The sequence below is a fragment of the Apteryx mantelli genome, chromosome 4 (assembly GCF_036417845.1).
Source record: "Apteryx mantelli isolate bAptMan1 chromosome 4, bAptMan1.hap1, whole genome shotgun sequence".
NCBI classification, from domain to species: domain Eukaryota; kingdom Metazoa; phylum Chordata; class Aves; order Apterygiformes; family Apterygidae; genus Apteryx; species Apteryx mantelli.
In genome coordinates, this window is record NC_089981.1 from 50,693,463 (window position 1) to 50,710,860 (window position 17,398).

A 17,398-nucleotide genomic window follows, 5' to 3' on the forward strand; every position below is an offset into this window, starting at 1 on the left:
TCAGGCCTAGAATAAAATTAGTGAGCACACCAGGAAGGGGGCTAATTCCCAGTTCTGGAAAGGCAGAGATCATATCCAAATCCAGAGTCCAGCTGTACTGCCTGCCCCTCACTGAAATCTCTCTGTCCTTTACCCTTTCAGGATTTGATGGGTTACAGCACGGGTAAGCATCCTTTCACACTTTGAGTGCTTGCCCAGTGCAGGTGATAAGTGATAATTGAGCAGGCATGTCAGAAACTCACGCCTGCCTGGGCCTGCAGGGACTTGATGCCTGGCCAAGAAGGGGGTGTGGAGGTGGGGTTCAGTATATAATTAGGCAATGAAAGGTTGTCAGCTCCCTTTAGCTTGGGTGTAAGGGAGGTAGCTGCTTATGGCACAACTTCACTCACCTGAGAAATTTCCACATGCCTGGGGAGCCAGGAGCAAAACAAGGTGTAGCCCAGTAGAAGGCAGGAGAAGCTCTCATTGCAGGTTAGCTAACAATCTCCCAGGCAAGTTTTGACATGTTTTGCTTCCTTTTTAAGGGCCACTATTTTACTGAAGAAAAATAATGAACATAACTTTATTTACAGAAGAAATGGAGCCCTGTCTTTCTCAAGTCTTTTTCACCAAATAATACTGCATAATTCTAGTCCTGTCTGCAGGAGTATTTCAAAGCTAAATATAAGTTTTTAATGAAAAGGGGATCCTAATCTCTCAGTGAGGAAGAAATGATCCCCTTTCACTGATGTGAGAATCGTAGGTAAGGACAACTCAGGTGACTGGGTTGAACTTACCCAGGGACTTACTGGCAAAGCCGCAATCAGAACACAAGTCTGCTGGCTCTTAGCACTGTGCTTGCGCCCCCACACAGAGTGGCCTCGTGCAGTTTTAAAGGATATTTGTGCTTCTCCCTTTAGCTTTCATATAGTTGTTTATGTGCCATGAAGATAGACTGTGAATTGGTTTTAGTTCCCAGTACATAAGTCACAAGTGCTCATGAAGCCAGCTCTTGGACTTAATTGTGAGCCTGCTGTATGCAGCATGGGAAATCTGGCTTGTACTTACAGTTCATATGTTTTTGGAATATGAGTTTTCAGAGCAGGGCCAACAGAGCTTAATTGTTGGTGTTTGATGTTACCAGGTCAACAGATAGTCCATTTTCAAACCCAGTAAGTAGTTACCTTGATGATGTGGCCAGATCAGTGGGAACAAACTGAACAAGGCTTGAAGGTAAGGTGTATGTTTGGCTGCTAAAGTTCACTGTTACATGCTGTACCACCCTCTGGACACAGTTCACGGAATGTTGCATGTACACTTTGCACGACTTAACAGTGGCTTTCCTCTCTGTTTCCAAGATGTTCCTTAGTAAGGAGTGTTATATAATTATCTTGTGTAATTGCCATCTACTTTGGTGATTTTTTTTTGTTTGTTTGGAGGTAGAGTGAGAAATCTGGCCAAATCCAACTCTTACCTTTGACAAACCGTAAATAGCCATCAGGGATTTGCTGTGCTGACAGACCTTCAGAATAGTAAAACCCTTTGCTAGCTAATTCCTCTTTACTATTTAAAATTCCCCCCACCAAAGAGAATAACTGCCAGCGATTTGTGCCAAAAATGTTCCTTATTAGAAAAAGAGAACACACAGAACTTGACTGTAATAATAACCAAGTGTTTTACCAGTGAGCCTAGCAAAACATCATATAAAGAAAAATGATCATATTTTGCAGATAGAGACTTTGAAACTGGGGACGCTGAGTTTTTCCAGGTCACATTGTAATTCTCGTTAGTGTTACCCAATCCCTTCTACTGTGTCTTAACAGCCCCATCCTTTCTTACTGTATATATTCACTTCTTTCCCCCAAATCCCCAGTTAAGTTTTCAATAATCTTAAAACTTACAGCAGAACAATGGCTCCATATGGTGTAACAATAACAGGGATGGGTTTGTGATGCAGAGTTGAAGGCCAGAACTGTTTTTTGTGTACATTAAGGGCCTTCAGGGACAGTTTCTGATGCATCTTTGCAGCAAGCGGTGGTATTTGAAGCTATTGCTGTTGAATACATTAGTATTTATTTTAAGAAGCAATAACGGACACCAAATAAATACTATCACTGGAGGGGGAAAAAAAGCACAAAAATACATATTATAAAAATGGAAACAAAGCAGTTCAACTAAAATGACTTTTGCACATCTGAGCCTAGTCAGAATCTCAAGGTTAGGATAACTTTGTATTTTCCTGCAACTGTTCTTTTTCATAAGCTTCTCAATTTCCTGGCTCTGTCAAGGGCTGAAAGCAGAAGGGCATACTGTAAACTAAATAGGCTAAACTGAGCTTTTAAGCACATTTGCTGAGCTGGTGTGGTGTGCACAGCTGTGCTGTCAGACTGCCCAGAGCCCTGGGCCAAGCATGGCAGATGGAACCAGGAAGCCTTATGGGAGATGGAAGAGCAATGAAATCCCAGCACTCAGTACACCTCTAAGTGCACCCTGTCTGATGCTTCCTCAGGACACACTCACTTCAGAAGCCCAGCAGGGCCAATCCCTGTAGCACATCAAGCACAGCCAGCTTTAGCAGCCTCTTTTGCCTCCTCTAGTTCAAAGAATATCAGGTCCACTGCCTCTGCCAGGGCCCAAGACTCCTGCCTGTTTTCATGTCGAGTTCACAACTCTCTACTCAGGTGCAGATGGAAGAGCTGCTCTGTGGGGCTTCATTTGCACGTTGCTTTTATTTTGTTTTCTCATGATCCTTTAACTTTTCTTTGACTATTATAAGCTTCCTTTGTTTTAACAGAAATGATTTAAAAAATAGTGTGGCTTTATCTCCCTATTAGGGAGTTCTGTAGTCCTTTGAGAACAAAAGCACTGTCTCTGCGTTGCTGCCTTCCGCTCCCCTTCTGAATTTGGGTAGATCAGCATAAAGGTAGTTGCTCTGGCAGGGCTAAGTTGTTTGAATATATAATTTCTATGTGGTCCCAAAATTATTTCTATTGTTTTGGACACATGGATGAGGGATACTTGAACAGGGAAGTGATTTTTTTCATGGTAAAAGTTGAAGCGTGTTTTCTGACAAATGCTTTGTGCATAAGTGTCGATGTCTTTGATCAAAGAAAAACACTCTTTAGTAAAGAGATGGTGGAAGGCATGACTGTTAGGGTCTACAAATAGTCTTCTGCTTTTGCTAAGGGGAAAAAAATTGTTCTTGAAGATTCAGGAAATGTAATGTTAGAGATGCATGTTTCCCCATCCTGCTTTCTTCAAAAATAAAATAGGGAAGGAAAGAGAGGTAGAATCCCCTCCACAAGGATGGCATTTCAGCAGTACTGTTATCTTCCAGGTTCTGCTGCAGTCTCTGCAGTAGTTAATAGCTAACATCTTTAGGCACTGTCATTGCAAACTTGCTGCACTACTAGAGAATTCTTGAAGAGAAGTACAACTAAGGACACAATGAGTCATACTCATCTCTGTGGAAATCAATGAAATCAAACCACAGACAAAGCCTAGTGAAAAGAAATGCAAAAGCTCTCAATACAAAGTCACATTCTCACTCCCCATACCTGTTGGCTGGCGGGCTCTTGCCTCTTTCAAGTAGTAGAGTGCCTTGTTGAAGTCACCCAGGTGGTAAAATGCAACTCCTGATCGATAGAGCGCCTTGAAGTTCTCTCCTTCTTTCTGAAGCACTTTGAGGCAGTACTCCTTGACACGCTCATAATTCACCAGCTCAGCTTGGAGCAGGCAGGCTGCAAGAGATGAGAACAGGGAGGGAGAGAGACAGAGCAGGAAATGTTACTGCTGTATTCCTCCCCGCTCCTGCAATCTGCATGGGGAAGAGAACAGCTTAGGTGAGGGAAATGACTCAGATTCACGATTCAGAAAGGGCTGCAGTCATATAGTTTGTTTCCCAAATTCAATTGTTCACAATTTAAATACCGATGCTTTTATTTTTGGCATTCCAAAGTGAAGGGATTGTTTGTTCTGGGGGATTGGGGGAAGACAGCAAGAATATAAACTTCCCTCCACAGAACTGGAACTCCATACGATCTAATGGCAGTGACTGGCTTTGTGTTTGTAGTAACATCACTTGTCAGACTGAGGGCTGGATCTCAGGAAAGGGCAAAAGGTCAGCAAACAAACAGACATCGACAAGGGAAGAAGAGACTTAATTTGATCAATTTCTGTAATGGGTTTAATGATCCAAGGCTGTTAGATTTACAGATAACATATAAATGCCTTTTATCCAGGAGTTCTGATGTGAAGCTTTGCTAAAGGAAGTAACACAGGACTCTGCTCTGTTGGAATGTGCTGCTAGCAAACAGACACCTGGAGCGACAGCACAGTGAAAAAAATGTGCTAGGCTGTGTGCTTTTTGCAAATATTTCAACAAAAGTTCATCACAAGAGGTCAGTTCAGCTGACTTCCTAAAGAAAAAGGTAAACAACTGTGAAGAAATAGCGTGCTGAGGATTCTGTGTTCTAAAGGGGAATTCTTGCATAATGTCAAGGAGCTAAAGCAAATCCTTGCAGTGAGTTTCCCACGACTAGGAGTGACATAGGGGGAAAGGGGAGTTCCTTGAGACAGGCTTTGCAGCTTTGTCTTCACTAAGAACTAGAAACACCCTTGCTGGCAGTGAGTTTAAACAGGAGACAAACCCCTGGACTTGGTAAGCCAGCATGCTGGAAGTACCTTCATGGCTTACTTTAGTGCTTACTCTGATAGGATAAACTTCTTTATGCTTGTTGGGCGTTAAGGATCTTGGGGAACATCAGCAAGAATAGGATGCATTGCGGTCACAGTTTTGGAGGAATGAAGAAAGCTGTGTTGTCAACATGCCCTTCTGGTGCTGCAACCCAAGACAACTTTGGGAATGACACGATTTTTTTTGGGGGGGGGGAGGGGAAGGGGGGGATGTCTCTCACACTGCCAGGATCAGCTCAGAGGCTGGCATTATTAAGTGCTAGGGCATGGAGAGAAAACTCCCATGGCAGGTGGTGTTACTCAGTGCATCTCTGGCAAGGAAATTCACCACTCCTGGAAATCCAAGTCTTCACAGTTCAGATGTCACCAGTGAACAGCCAGACTTAATTTTTTGCATGGTAACTGCAGCCTGCAGCTGAGAGGATATGATGCTCGGTCAGAAATTCAATACCTTTCCCTGTACCCCTAAAGCAAGCCATGTACCCTCTCTGTATCTCCCTTTACACTTCATGAGCAGAAGGCTGGCCTTGACCTCCAGAGATCCCTTCCAAACTAAATTAGTCTAAGATTCTATGATCAGTTAACATAGAATACATTCCTAACTCAAGTACATATTTAAAGCTTAGATATCTAAATTGAAAGAATCATCAACAGGCTTTCACCCACCAGGGAATTGATGAGATAGATGTGATGATCAAGGACCGCAGAACTAGCCTCACTGCTGGTACATTTGGTTGAGAAGCAATGTAGTTGCTAAAGAGATCTTTGTCCCATTTGCTTTAATTATGGACTTTCAATCCAGTTTAACAGCACCTGCCATTAAATGCATAGGTTTTTCAAAAGTGCCTGGCTGCTAGCTATTTGATTGCCTGCTGGAAAACATATTTCTAAAAGCTCAGTAGCATTTCCTTACCCAGAATTTGTCCCTTTCTATTTGTCAAACATTGATTTTTCTGACTCAGTTTCTAACAGAGCTTTAAATGACTGTGCCTTGTTTTTCTTCATTTTTCAAAGCTATTAAAAAAAATGGCTCTGCAAAGTTATTGCTGGCTTCACAGCCCTGGAAACTGGATTCTTTTGTTTATCCACTGACCAGTAGCATGTACAGCAGTGGCAGGAGCTTCCTACATGCTGACAATCTGATCCAGCCTTTCACGTTCTGTGAAGCTGCCTTTCAGAGCAACTAGAGGGGGATTTCAGTCTCTCTATTTACTACTTGGTATTTCCAGTTACAGTCACAGAAATGACTCTGTGAAAATGACAGGCAGTCAGACTATTCATGTATATATAACTCAATCATTTCATATTGGACTTGCTTCACAGATTGGTTTAAAAAAAGTCTTGCAAATCCTGCTAATTCCATAAACCCAACTGGGCTTCTGAATATCCAGGGGCTCTTTCTATGACTCACATTCACGGTAAAGATTCTGCTAACAAGCATCCCTAGTAACTAATGCACATAGCAGAGAGGAGTCAGTACCACATGGCTAGTAGCATAGATGCATTTTTATCTTAACAGAATGAGCAGATGGATGTGCAGGAAACAGTTATGTTGAAAGAGCAGGCCATTTGGAGAGCCAGTATTTGAAGTGACTCTGTCCTAAATGAAACTGAAGGGAGCATCTCCCTTATAAATATTGAGGTGCATGCTCTCAGTTCTTGGTGGAGTTCTTGGTGATCTTAATGGACTGTGATTTAATGAAAATATTGAAGCTGTTAGTAGTTCAGCAGTCAAAAATGGAAGAGGCCTGGAATCCTTGTACTTCCTATCTAATTCTGTCAGAAAAGAATTGTTTTGAAAATGTGTTTTCCTAAACAGACATATACAGCTCTGGCTGGGAGCATTTGTTTACCACATCAAATGCTTCATCACCCTGCTTCTCTGTTCATAATAGGTCCCCAGTGAATCCTTCTGAGGAACAGGGCTTTACTCAGAGACCAAATTAAGGGAGGCTTATACAGCTGCTTCTTCTGCTTTTTTGAAATTGAATGGGCTTGATCCCATGCAGCACCATCTCTAATAGTTCTCTGGGATTAGAAGGATGCCCTTTACTTGCAGATGCAGAACTATAGCCATCCATTTCCCATAGGTCTTGCCATGGTTGTAATACAGCATCTGGTGGCTATACTTCGCCAGCTCAGAATTTAGGGTATCCTTTCCCCCCACAGTGTGTGATGGTTAGTCCATTATACTTGGGTATCATTCTCAGTCTGCTACCGATTTATCTTATGAGCTTGAACAATAGGTAACTCCTAATATTTAAAATTGCACATGTCACAATATGGTAAAAGTCCCTATTTGCTGTAACATAAGCCGTTTTGAAACCACTGGGTGAATTGTGCTATGGGGAGGGGGAAAAGACAGCTATTTCTGCTAGCTCCGATTGAGGGTCTCTGCCCATTTCACTTCTTCCCAACTGAATTTTATGTCTAAGCAAGGAAATAAGAAATTTGGCTGTTTTGCCTCATAAGAAGAGTCTTAAACCCTTAATTCCTGGACTGAATCTATGCTAGCCAGCTCCATCAGTTGCAAGTTTGAGAGATGCTGTACAGACCTGGTACCTGTAGCTAATGGTATTGTCAGAGCTAATTTGTGTGGCCCTGTACAGCACAAGGTTAGGCAAAACAAAGGTTAAACGACCTGTAGAGTCAAAATACGCATACACCTTTTAACTCTTGCTGGCAGCTGTGGTTAGCAATGGTGGGAAGTTTTGAGAAAAATCACTGCAGTTTAGGGTTAGGGATTCTACTTTATTGCACCCTGAATTAATTTTATTTGAATTCCAGATTATCTTTTAGGAAGACATCTAGGCTTGACACTTGCCAGTGAGAAAGGATCCAAAACAGCACTTTTTTCCTAAAGGTTAATTACCCTCACTGTTTAAGAAATGGCGCTGCATTTCTACTTTATTTCTTTGTTTAGCTTCAACTACCAGCCACTTGTTCTTATTACACCTTTGTCTGCTACCTTGAAAAGCCTGTGTTTGGTCCTTGCATCAGAACTTTGAGACTCTGATCAAGCCACTGTATAATAATCTGTGAAGGAAGTGCCTGGAGTCTCTTACTGAAAAAACTCACATTTTTCAGCTTTCTTCACTTTTATAGCTCTTCTCTGAGCATTCAAAATTAAGCTTGACTGAAAATGCAGTCAGTTATCTTACCAGAGAAACCTCTCCAGGTTATGCAAATACCCCATTTTGGCCTGAACTTTTGGGTTCTGATTTTGGCTGAGCTAAGAACCAAGTCTGGAAGTAGGATGTATGGGTTTTAACATGGAGTTTCTGAACAAAAATATCAATGGCTTTTTCTACATTTTTGCCAGAGAATAAATCTGCATGCCAGAACAAACCTCCAGACCCAGTTTATACATACCAGTGGCTAAATTTCCACTGTAAGCAAGGCTCAAGTCCTATCCACACTACAGAACACTTAACAGTGAACCAAATTACTTTGCAAACAATGTTAGCATATCCCTGCCCTGTGGCATGTGCATAGGTTCAGTGCATTGTGTTAGTCATCACAAGAATTACACTTGCTGCTTTTCTGTGAGGTGTAAATGCCCTTGCCCTACAGGAATATCTTACATTGCAGGTTCCTATTTCACAAACTCCAGTTGTGTTTGCAGTTCACTGTCACTGAGGTAAGATGGGGGGCACTGCTCGTTTATAAGATTGCCTGGGCCTTTCCTGTGTAGGAGAGACTTCAGCTGCTGATAGCTTTGTTAAGACTTATAAGTATCTGGACTAAAATCTTCCGTGTGCGATGTCCGCCTTTGATGTCTGTTTTTGGAAAATGTCAGTCCAAACTTTTCAGGTACTTTTGAAAAGCAGGCTAAGGAAACATATCTTAGTTTTCCCTTGTTAAAGATCTCTGGTGACTGTCTATTTGGATTTGTCTTGTGTCCTGTCATCATTTGGCTCTGCAAACTGAAATCTGGCAGATATTATTTGTGTCAAGCAGGTGCCTTCTGTCATCCCCAGAGTAATGCATAGCTGGCCAACTGATAATTTTCCAAAAAGAAAACCAGTCTGCATCTAGTACTCAACAGAGGTGTCTTAGAAATAGGTACTCAAATCCATTTAATATTCTGTCCACTCCGGGCACAATTCAGTCTAGTTTGGGAAATGTAAGCAGAGAGCAATAAACATCTCTTATTGCTTCACTAGTCACAAGAAAAAAGAGCAGAAACTGGAAACCAAACTGACCTGGGTTGCCTATCTTTGACAGAAAAATAGGGAGACTGACACTTGCAAGGCAAGAAGACTGGGACTGAGAGCTGTGTGAGGACACAGACAGAACTGTTGGGGTGGGGAAGTGGTGTATGAGTGGGGAGGAGGTCTACTGAGGGGACAGGACTTGGCCATGGGCTGAAGTTAAGAGTTTGGGACAAGTTGCTAAGGACACAGCAGAGACAGTGCAATTAGCCTGAGGACAAAGAGGAGCATTCACAACAGCTCTTCTAGCAGATGATTTAGCCTAAATTACATTCCTGCTCTGAACTATCTTTTTCTCTGTTGATTATACTGACCAAGGGCCACTAATCTCCAATGCCTTAAAGACAGCCTTTGCAATTATTCCCTGGAGACTGCAACAGGCGTCCCATGCAGGAATTAAGTCATGTGGCTGAACAGCTCATATGTACCTATGCAAAAGGGTCTGAATCCAAATGACCTTTGTTTTCCATCCCTTAAAGACTGAAAATCCAGGGTACATTTTATTTGCCTTCCAGAAATGTATTAGTGCATTTGGCTCACTTTCACTGAGGAGTTTACTGTGAGGTGAGCAAAGCTGCTAAGACTGTTCCACAACATCCAGTGATTAAAAAAAAAAAGAGAAAAAGAGCATATTTGTTTGGTTTCCAGGCAGAGAGAAGTAGCTAAATCGATTACTGCCCAAACCTGAAGTGGATAGTCCTTTTTCCACTGTGTTTGTTTTTGATTCTACCAGTGGAAGTTAACTGTGTATGTGTGGATTATTACTCTCTTTAGAAAGTGCTAGGTGCTCTATCCACTATAAACTCAATGTATATTTCACAAACTGACAGTGTCATTCCCAGAAATAACCATGATTTAATCCTGCAAAATACTTTGCTTTCTGATACAATCTCACCCTAAGTATAGAAACCATCAGCTCACCTAAAATCTGTTTAAACTGCAGGAAGATGGAGCACATTCTTGCTCTAGTTCTATTTTGGAAAACACATGATTGATGCTTTGATATAACTGCTTCAGGGTTTTATTCAGACATATGATTAAGACCTTTATGTATCATTGAGCAGGCTTTGTTCTGGCATCTCTTTAAGACTCAATGATAGGGCAGACTAGGAGTGTCTCGTAATATTTCTGTTATTTCAGAAGAATTGTCATCCTTCATGGTGATGCTCTTCCTCAGAGAAGAAAAAACGTGATAGTGATAAGGTTTGTTTTAAGTGTTTGGGAAGAAGAATTATTGGGATATAACAAAATCATCAATAAAAGTATCCCAGAAAAAAATGCTTATTTTGGAATTGACAGCAATCTCTTAACCATGCCATTGATGGATGCATCATTAATCTCTGTGCACTGCAGTCTGTGTAACAGGCGTTTTATAACAAGCATATGGAGCTTAGGGTGTCCACTGGAGGCATTAAAGGGGATACCATCACTACATGACATTGAAAATTTCAGCTGTATGTTAGTAATTTAAATTACAATTAATTTCTAAAATAAACAAGTTAATGTGTTTCATAAGATGATGCTGAAAATGTAAAGGGTTATCTTAGACTAAAAGTCATCTTGGACTTAAACTACAGTAGTTTTAATGTACAGCATAAAAAGATCTGAACTCTTGTAATGCTACATGTAATTAACTAAATGAAATTGGATCCAAATTTTCCTGAAGTTGAGGTTATTGGTCTTGAGTGTACAGACTGCACAGGTAACATGCGGATGGCACAGCCCAATTTTAAACCTATGTTTTAACCTGTGTTAAATTTTCAATCCTGATTGGCACTGAAAGGAGCTGTATAAGATAAGGGAATGTAAGAAACCTACACCAAGGCAACAGAACAGAGGTTGTGAAGCATCCATGTCTGCACTAAGCACCATGTGTGTTGGGCTTTTCAAGAAAGTAACCCAGCATTCCTCAAAATGGGATGTTTAGAAGCATCGTTTTTCAGAGAAATGCTACATATAGTTTCACCACAGGGCTGAGACACTAATTAGGATCTGCAGTTTCCAAACAATCTCTCCCATGAAATATTTCCTTTCTTTCTCTATAGTCGAAGCTTGCAAACAAAGGATTTCCTGGCTTCTCACCAATAAGAAGCTAATTACAGACAGCTTGATAATGTCTGGCAATAATCTGATCAGCTGACTCTTAGTTCCTGGACAATCTTAATGGGATCAAAAGGGAACACTAGAATGACCATACAACTTCTCAGCCAGTGGCACTCTCATTTATTCCTTTCCATGTACCAAAGAGGCCTAAATATGCCTCTATGTTTCTGCATAGAGGGAAATATGTAGAATATTAAAATCCAGACTGTATGACAGACTGTCTCGCCCTGTAGGGAGAGATTAATGCTAAATGAGGTGTGAATCCACAAATGTTTGGAGATCCCAAAGAGAGCCACTTCTTCCAAGCCACTGTCCCCCTCTTCTCAGCCTGCCTCTCCATTTGTAGACAGATTCTGACTGTTCCTCCCCATTCTGCTTCCCTGGCTATGTCTTCCTTCTGGTACGTAGCATGGACAACTCCATTTCTTGGCTGCTCCAAAGTCCTCCATATCTCCTCCAGAAGAGAGACCTTGACTTCATAGCACCAATTAGCTTTCCCAGGAGAGAGACTTCAGCAGTGAATGAAGTATATTGATACTTCAGCCATCTTGCAGGTGATGTTTGGCAAGGCCAAGCAAAAATCTAAGGTAAGGAAGAAGGCTGGAAACTCTCATCTAGCAGTTCTCAAAGGAGCTGCTGAGTCTGTGTACAGGCTTTTTGAGGTTGGCAGCCCACCCTAGGACTCTGCCTACTGCCATCCTTTCTAGAGCCTTGGAATGCACAGGGCTGATAAAAAGGAGATAAGTAACAGCTAATGTGAGCTCTCAGAACATGTCTGTTTAATTTCAGTCTGTGATAGGGTGATCAGTCTTGAAGATAGAGGAGAAACAGTAGATGTTACATACCTTGACACTAGTCAAATGACAAATTCTACTGACATTTTCTTAAGCAAATTTTAGGAGAACAGTCTAAGTGAATAGGCTTAACTTCACTATCAAAGTGGAAGATAATATTAAGTAGGATTCTGCACTGATCTGTCCTAGACTCCATGGTATTCAGTATTTTCAATAAAGACCTAAATGACAGAATACAGACTGCCTCTTCAATTTGCAGATAACACCAAGATGTGAAGAGCTGAAAGCATGCTGGAAGACAGGGTTAGCATTCCGAAGGACCCTCACAAATTGGAGCAGTGTCCTAATAAGAACAGGATGCAATTCAATGGGCACAAGTGAAAGGTACTATAACTAGGCAGGGAAAATCCCACTGTGTAAGTACAGAGGGGGAACAATTGGTTAGAGAGCAGTTCTACTGAAAAGGATCTGGGGAGTCAAGCGGATCACCAGCTGAAGTAAACATGGCTATACCATTATGAAGAAAACAAATGCATACTAGCATATATGAAAAGAAGCATAGCTTGCAAGACTTGAGAGCACCATGTCTGAGTTTGGATGACAATCTTGAAAGAAAATGTGGAGAGAATCCACAGGAGGACTTTGATAATGACAAGTGGTTTAGATACAGCATAGACACAGCATATAAGCCCCCAGAAAGACAGTGAGGGAAGACATGTTTACAGTGTTCATATATGTAAAAACAAACAAAAAAATGTTTTGGAAGATTCTTCCTAGGAAGAACTTTCTAATGGTGAAGAAAGTGAAGCATTAGAATAGACTACATGGGGAAAGTTGTGGAGGCTCCTAATTTTGGAAGTCTTTAAGGGCAGCTTAAACAAACATTGCCTGGGATAGGTATTATCTGTACCCTTGTATCATGCATGGGTATGGATAAATGACTCTTGGATTCCTGTTCAGCAACATGGTTCCATTATTGATGGTGCTGTAACACTCAACATGAATGGTTCTTGGTTCTCCCTGATAGCTGCCATTTATTGTCAATTCCTATCAGGAGGTCCTACTGGAGAATGTCATTCTGAAGAAACAAAGTTTGACATTTAAATATTTAATAACTTAAGTAACAGCAGGCATGAATGCTCTCTGCCTTTGCTGTGTGTTCATGTTCCTGTATCTCAGACTTTCCTAACTTTCAACAGAACAATTCTTCAGAAGAGTTTATTATTTCTAAATGATTCTTAAGATACTTTTAGGCAATTTTGTGATAATTTATGCTTCTTTTCTCTAACAAAGCAAGAGATACATTACTTAGTTTTCCTTCAAAGGGGTAAAGCTTTGGGAGGCAAATAATTTTAGCAGTTTTCATCTGATCCTCATAGCTTCTGTCCATCTGCCAGGTTTTGAAAGAGTATTTTAGCCTACCAGTTCCTGTGGTTACAGGTCCTTCAAACTAAAAACAGAAGCTTACTGACAATTTTCAGCTAGGGTAGAATTAAAGGACTAGTTTAAACCTAGATATCAAGCAAACAAGAGTGCTTTCTGAAGCCAAAATCCACCTCCAGCTATCTACCAGCAAATCTTTATTTTACCAAGATAAAGAGCTTAAGGTGGAGCTCATCTTCAGATTGCATCTTCTGATTTCCATGCCTTTGATTTTCCCAGCCAGGAGAGGTGGGAGCAAAGTCCTAGCAATTCATTGGCAGAGCAAGAGTGTAAGTCAACTTTTAACCATTAGATCATGTTGACTATAATCTCCATGAACACTAGCACCTCCTGCTGCCACGTTAGAATAGATGGGAGTAACTTTGTTTGGTTTTGCCAAGGTTGTTATTGTTAATCTGGCAGGTTAAATCCCCTGGAGGTCTCCTCCTCTCTGACTTTATATTTATCTAGTAATTTTGACCTATCTTTATCTTTTAAAATCAGTACTCACCTAGTCCAGCCTAGATGAGTATTTTGCCTTCAATATGACTTTAGGTATGTTTGGCCTTCAGATCTACTGTGCCGTTTGCTATTTATTCCACTGCCCCTCCCTTGCTATTTGCCTCTGTCAAGCTTTTCACCTCCTATTGCTTTCCTCTTTCGCTGCTGTACCTACTTCACATCATATTCGTTCTTCCTCCAGCCTTTTGCTGCTACTGAAACCCACTGGAGGAATCTGGTCTCTTGAGTCATTTTCAGAAGGGAAAAGTACATAGAATTTTATCAGAGATCAGCAACATCAGATGGTGACAACCATCTGGTGAGTGCTTGCAGTTCAACAGAAGTCCAACTTCAACAAGTGCTGTCACATATTTTATGATTGTTACCAGTGAAAAGTACTGGAAGTGCTATGCAGTGAAATTAAGGGCCTAACGGGCCCAGCTGAGACAAGGAGGGGATTTCTGTATGTAGGGAGAAGCTTTGGAGGGAATGATGGGGACTCAAGCTGCCGCCTTCACTGAGGTGGGAAGCCTCCTTTGCTCATAGTGGTTCACTGAACAAACAACTGACAGCAGCAATGTGAAATGCAGTTGCAACGGCTTGAAGGCTCTCAAATGAAGTCACTGACAGTTGTGCATGCCACAATTACCTCAAGCCTGGCTTACTGCAGCGTGTTCAATTCAGAATGAAAGCTATCACTTTATCCTGTACTATAAACAGGGCAGGATGATGTGGCCGCATAACATCTGTGTGCTGTGCCCTGCTGTGGCTCACAGTTCACCTCCCAGTACATGTGAAAGAGCTGACAATTACAGAGTCTGTGAAGGAATGGGGAGCAGCTATCTTAGAGGCCACCTCCTTGTGCATTCATACCATGTACAATTGATAGTGACTGAAATGCTTTTGTTTTTTCTTGAGCTCTCCCTAGTTGAAAAGTGTCTTACCGGCAAGACAGAGACGTCAAATGAGGAGGAACATTTCTTTCACTATAATAATCCATTCACGTGTTTTATCCATATCCAGCATAGCCCAGCACACTTCCATTTTAATTATGTTTTGAAACAGAAAGAAGCCTCTATGACTTCTGTAGGAGGGATGGAGAGAACAGGAACTGACCGAATCAAAGAGGCAGAGGATGCCAGGGTTGACTCTTTTCTAAATACTTGAAGAGAGAGAGGTATAAATCAAAGCTCTCAGAACCATATTTTCTTTAAAAATGCACTACATAAACTTACAAAGAAGAGTGGTTTGTCAGCAACAGAGCAACTAACCCTGGCTGTCATCTCACTGTGCTCTGTTATTTTGTGCAGGGTGAGCTTAAACTTCACTTTTTTGTGTAGTTAGGCCTCTAACGGTCCTTGCCTCTTTCCTGCACTCTGCACCTATATAAACTTAGCATCACTGAGACACCTCTCTCTCCATCAAGTCTGGTTAGTCAACAGGTTTTAAAGTTATTAAGAGGGGACTGACAGGCAGACCATACAAAACATAGTTGCTTGACTCATTTCCTTTGGAAATCAGGCTAAAATGAATAAACTGAAGACCAGAGTGACTCAGTGCGGTATCTGCTTGATAAAGTCTGGGCTTGAGCTGTGCAGGAGCACAAGCTAGTCCTCTGTCTAATAAGGTGTCTTCTCTTCGACATGAGCTGTGGCAAAGTGCTTCAGGCAAAGACCTCAGTCCATTCTCAAACCCTTCATAAACCATGTCTGTGCAATGCATTGCTGGCACTCGAAGAACAAGGTAGGACTGTATGTCCAATCTGAGGCATATGGAAAGTAGTTTCTATCCCAAGCAGGGAGCTTGTTTTCAGACACTAGGAACACAGGAATCATTGTACTGAATCAGGTTGATCATACAATACCCTGTCTTGACTGTGCCTTTTCAGTTAAACTAGGGAAGATGAAGGTATAGTACAAGAATTGTATGGTGGCTAAAGAAACAGAAATGGCTTCTGCTGACATGAGAAATAATGGTCTGTAAATAAAGATTACTAATAGAATTCCTCTGAAATTAATTTCATAATTGTGCTTGTTCAGTGTTTTTGTTAATGTCCTTGATGCAAAAGTAGGAGTGCTCTACTAATGGACACACAGTTGGGATGTACTGTCAAAAAGGATGAGGATGACAATGTCATATAGAAAGAACTACATGATCTGGTGGACAACAGTAAATTATTTGGGATGGAAATCAGTAATAAAAAAATGTGAGATCATGCTCTCTGGGACTAGTAACAGGAATTTCTGCTAGAATTTTTGAGCTCATGAGCTGGAAACAGCCAAAAAGGAAAAGAATGTGAATATGCTAGCTGATCATAGCATGACTGAGTCATTTATGTGACACAGCCTTGCACAAAGAAATGAAAACCTCAGAGAAGTTTATTCATAAATCCAAAACAGTTAACAGTCGTTCTCAAGCATGAAAATGTAGTATCTGCTTTACAGTTTTTATCCTACTAATATAGCAGTGAATGTACTCCTTAGTTATGTGTCTAAGCCTTCTTTTCTAACCTTATTAGGTTCTTTAACTCAATGATACCTTCTGGCAGTGTGCTCCAAGTTAATCAGCTCTAAATTTTAAAAATTATTTTCTATTCTTTTTTTAATTTAATTTATTCCCTCACCCCCCAAATTACTAATGAAAGCTCCTGGGCTGCTTCAGTTTGAATTCCATGACAGTACTTAGAGAATGTATGAAGGAAAATGAGTACATTTTCTTTGTAATTCCAGTATAGCTGAGGATGTTATGTGCCTCTGACTTCCTTGCAGCACGCATGTACTAGTGTCTCTTGAGCTGTTAATCACTGCAAATCATTTAAGAGGATAGTAATCTAGGATTTGAATTATGCTAGTATTAAAACATGGTGACTAAAGAAGAAGTTGAGGTTTAACTCTGGTTTGATTCTTTCTGAAGAGCTAGACAAGAAAAAAGTGCTTTTGCAGAGCAAGGACTAGTGCTGATTTATAGCAATGGGTGTTACAGGAACAGACTCTTTCCCTCATGTTTCTGCTTCTGCAAGATTATCTGGGTGAGGTGATGAGCTCTCCAAATAGCTCCTGTTTGAGAGGAGCCAGAACCATTCCATGGGCCCATTTATACCCCAAAAGAGTGGAAGATACTTAGATCTTTTTGCCCTCTCTGTCTCTGAGAGCAGGAGTTGGGTAGAGAAATGTGAGTCCTCACAGCTTCTTTCCTGCAGTTGCTTGAAAGATCATTCTTTATCTTATAAGACACTTTTTCCATCAGGATGAATTTGTGAGTTAGATGGCCACTGTAGGGACAGCTCAGCACACTGAAGGTAGAAGTTTGTTAGCCACATCAGCCCAGGAATAGCCCAAGGAAGTACTAAGAGTCTGACAAATTTCCAAGTTCCAAACACCTCTGTTTTTAATTTGCTTCTGGGTGTAAGTTTCCTCTCCCACATATTACGGTGGGGAATGTGCAGGGCAAAGCTATACTTGTGCTTGTTTTCTATTCTACCCCATCTGCTTCAGGCAGCAGTAAACAGCTCTGCTGCCTGGAGTCAACAGCTACTTATTTCGAGTTGGGAAAAAACTAAGATAAACAGGGTCCATCTGAGCTGATCTGAAATCATAGTCAACACATGGTAGGCTAAGCCTTAGAGAGGCATCAGATAGGCAGCAAATTTCTACTGCTGCCTGAATAAGTTTTGCCAAGAGGAGCCTGAAC

The 17,398-nt window shown here is 41.1% G+C and overlaps 1 protein-coding gene across 1 annotated transcript in view; it reads right to left on the reverse strand.

Moving 5' to 3' along the window:
- TTC9 (tetratricopeptide repeat domain 9) overlaps positions 1 to 17,398 on the reverse strand; it is a 29,400-nt gene that overhangs the window by 2,829 nt on the left and 9,173 nt on the right. The window contains exon 2 of the mRNA XM_013959202.2: positions 3,537 to 3,719. Coding sequence (XP_013814656.2) covers positions 3,537 to 3,719 — 183 coding nt within the window. The remainder of the gene's footprint in view (positions 1 to 3,536; positions 3,720 to 17,398) is intronic.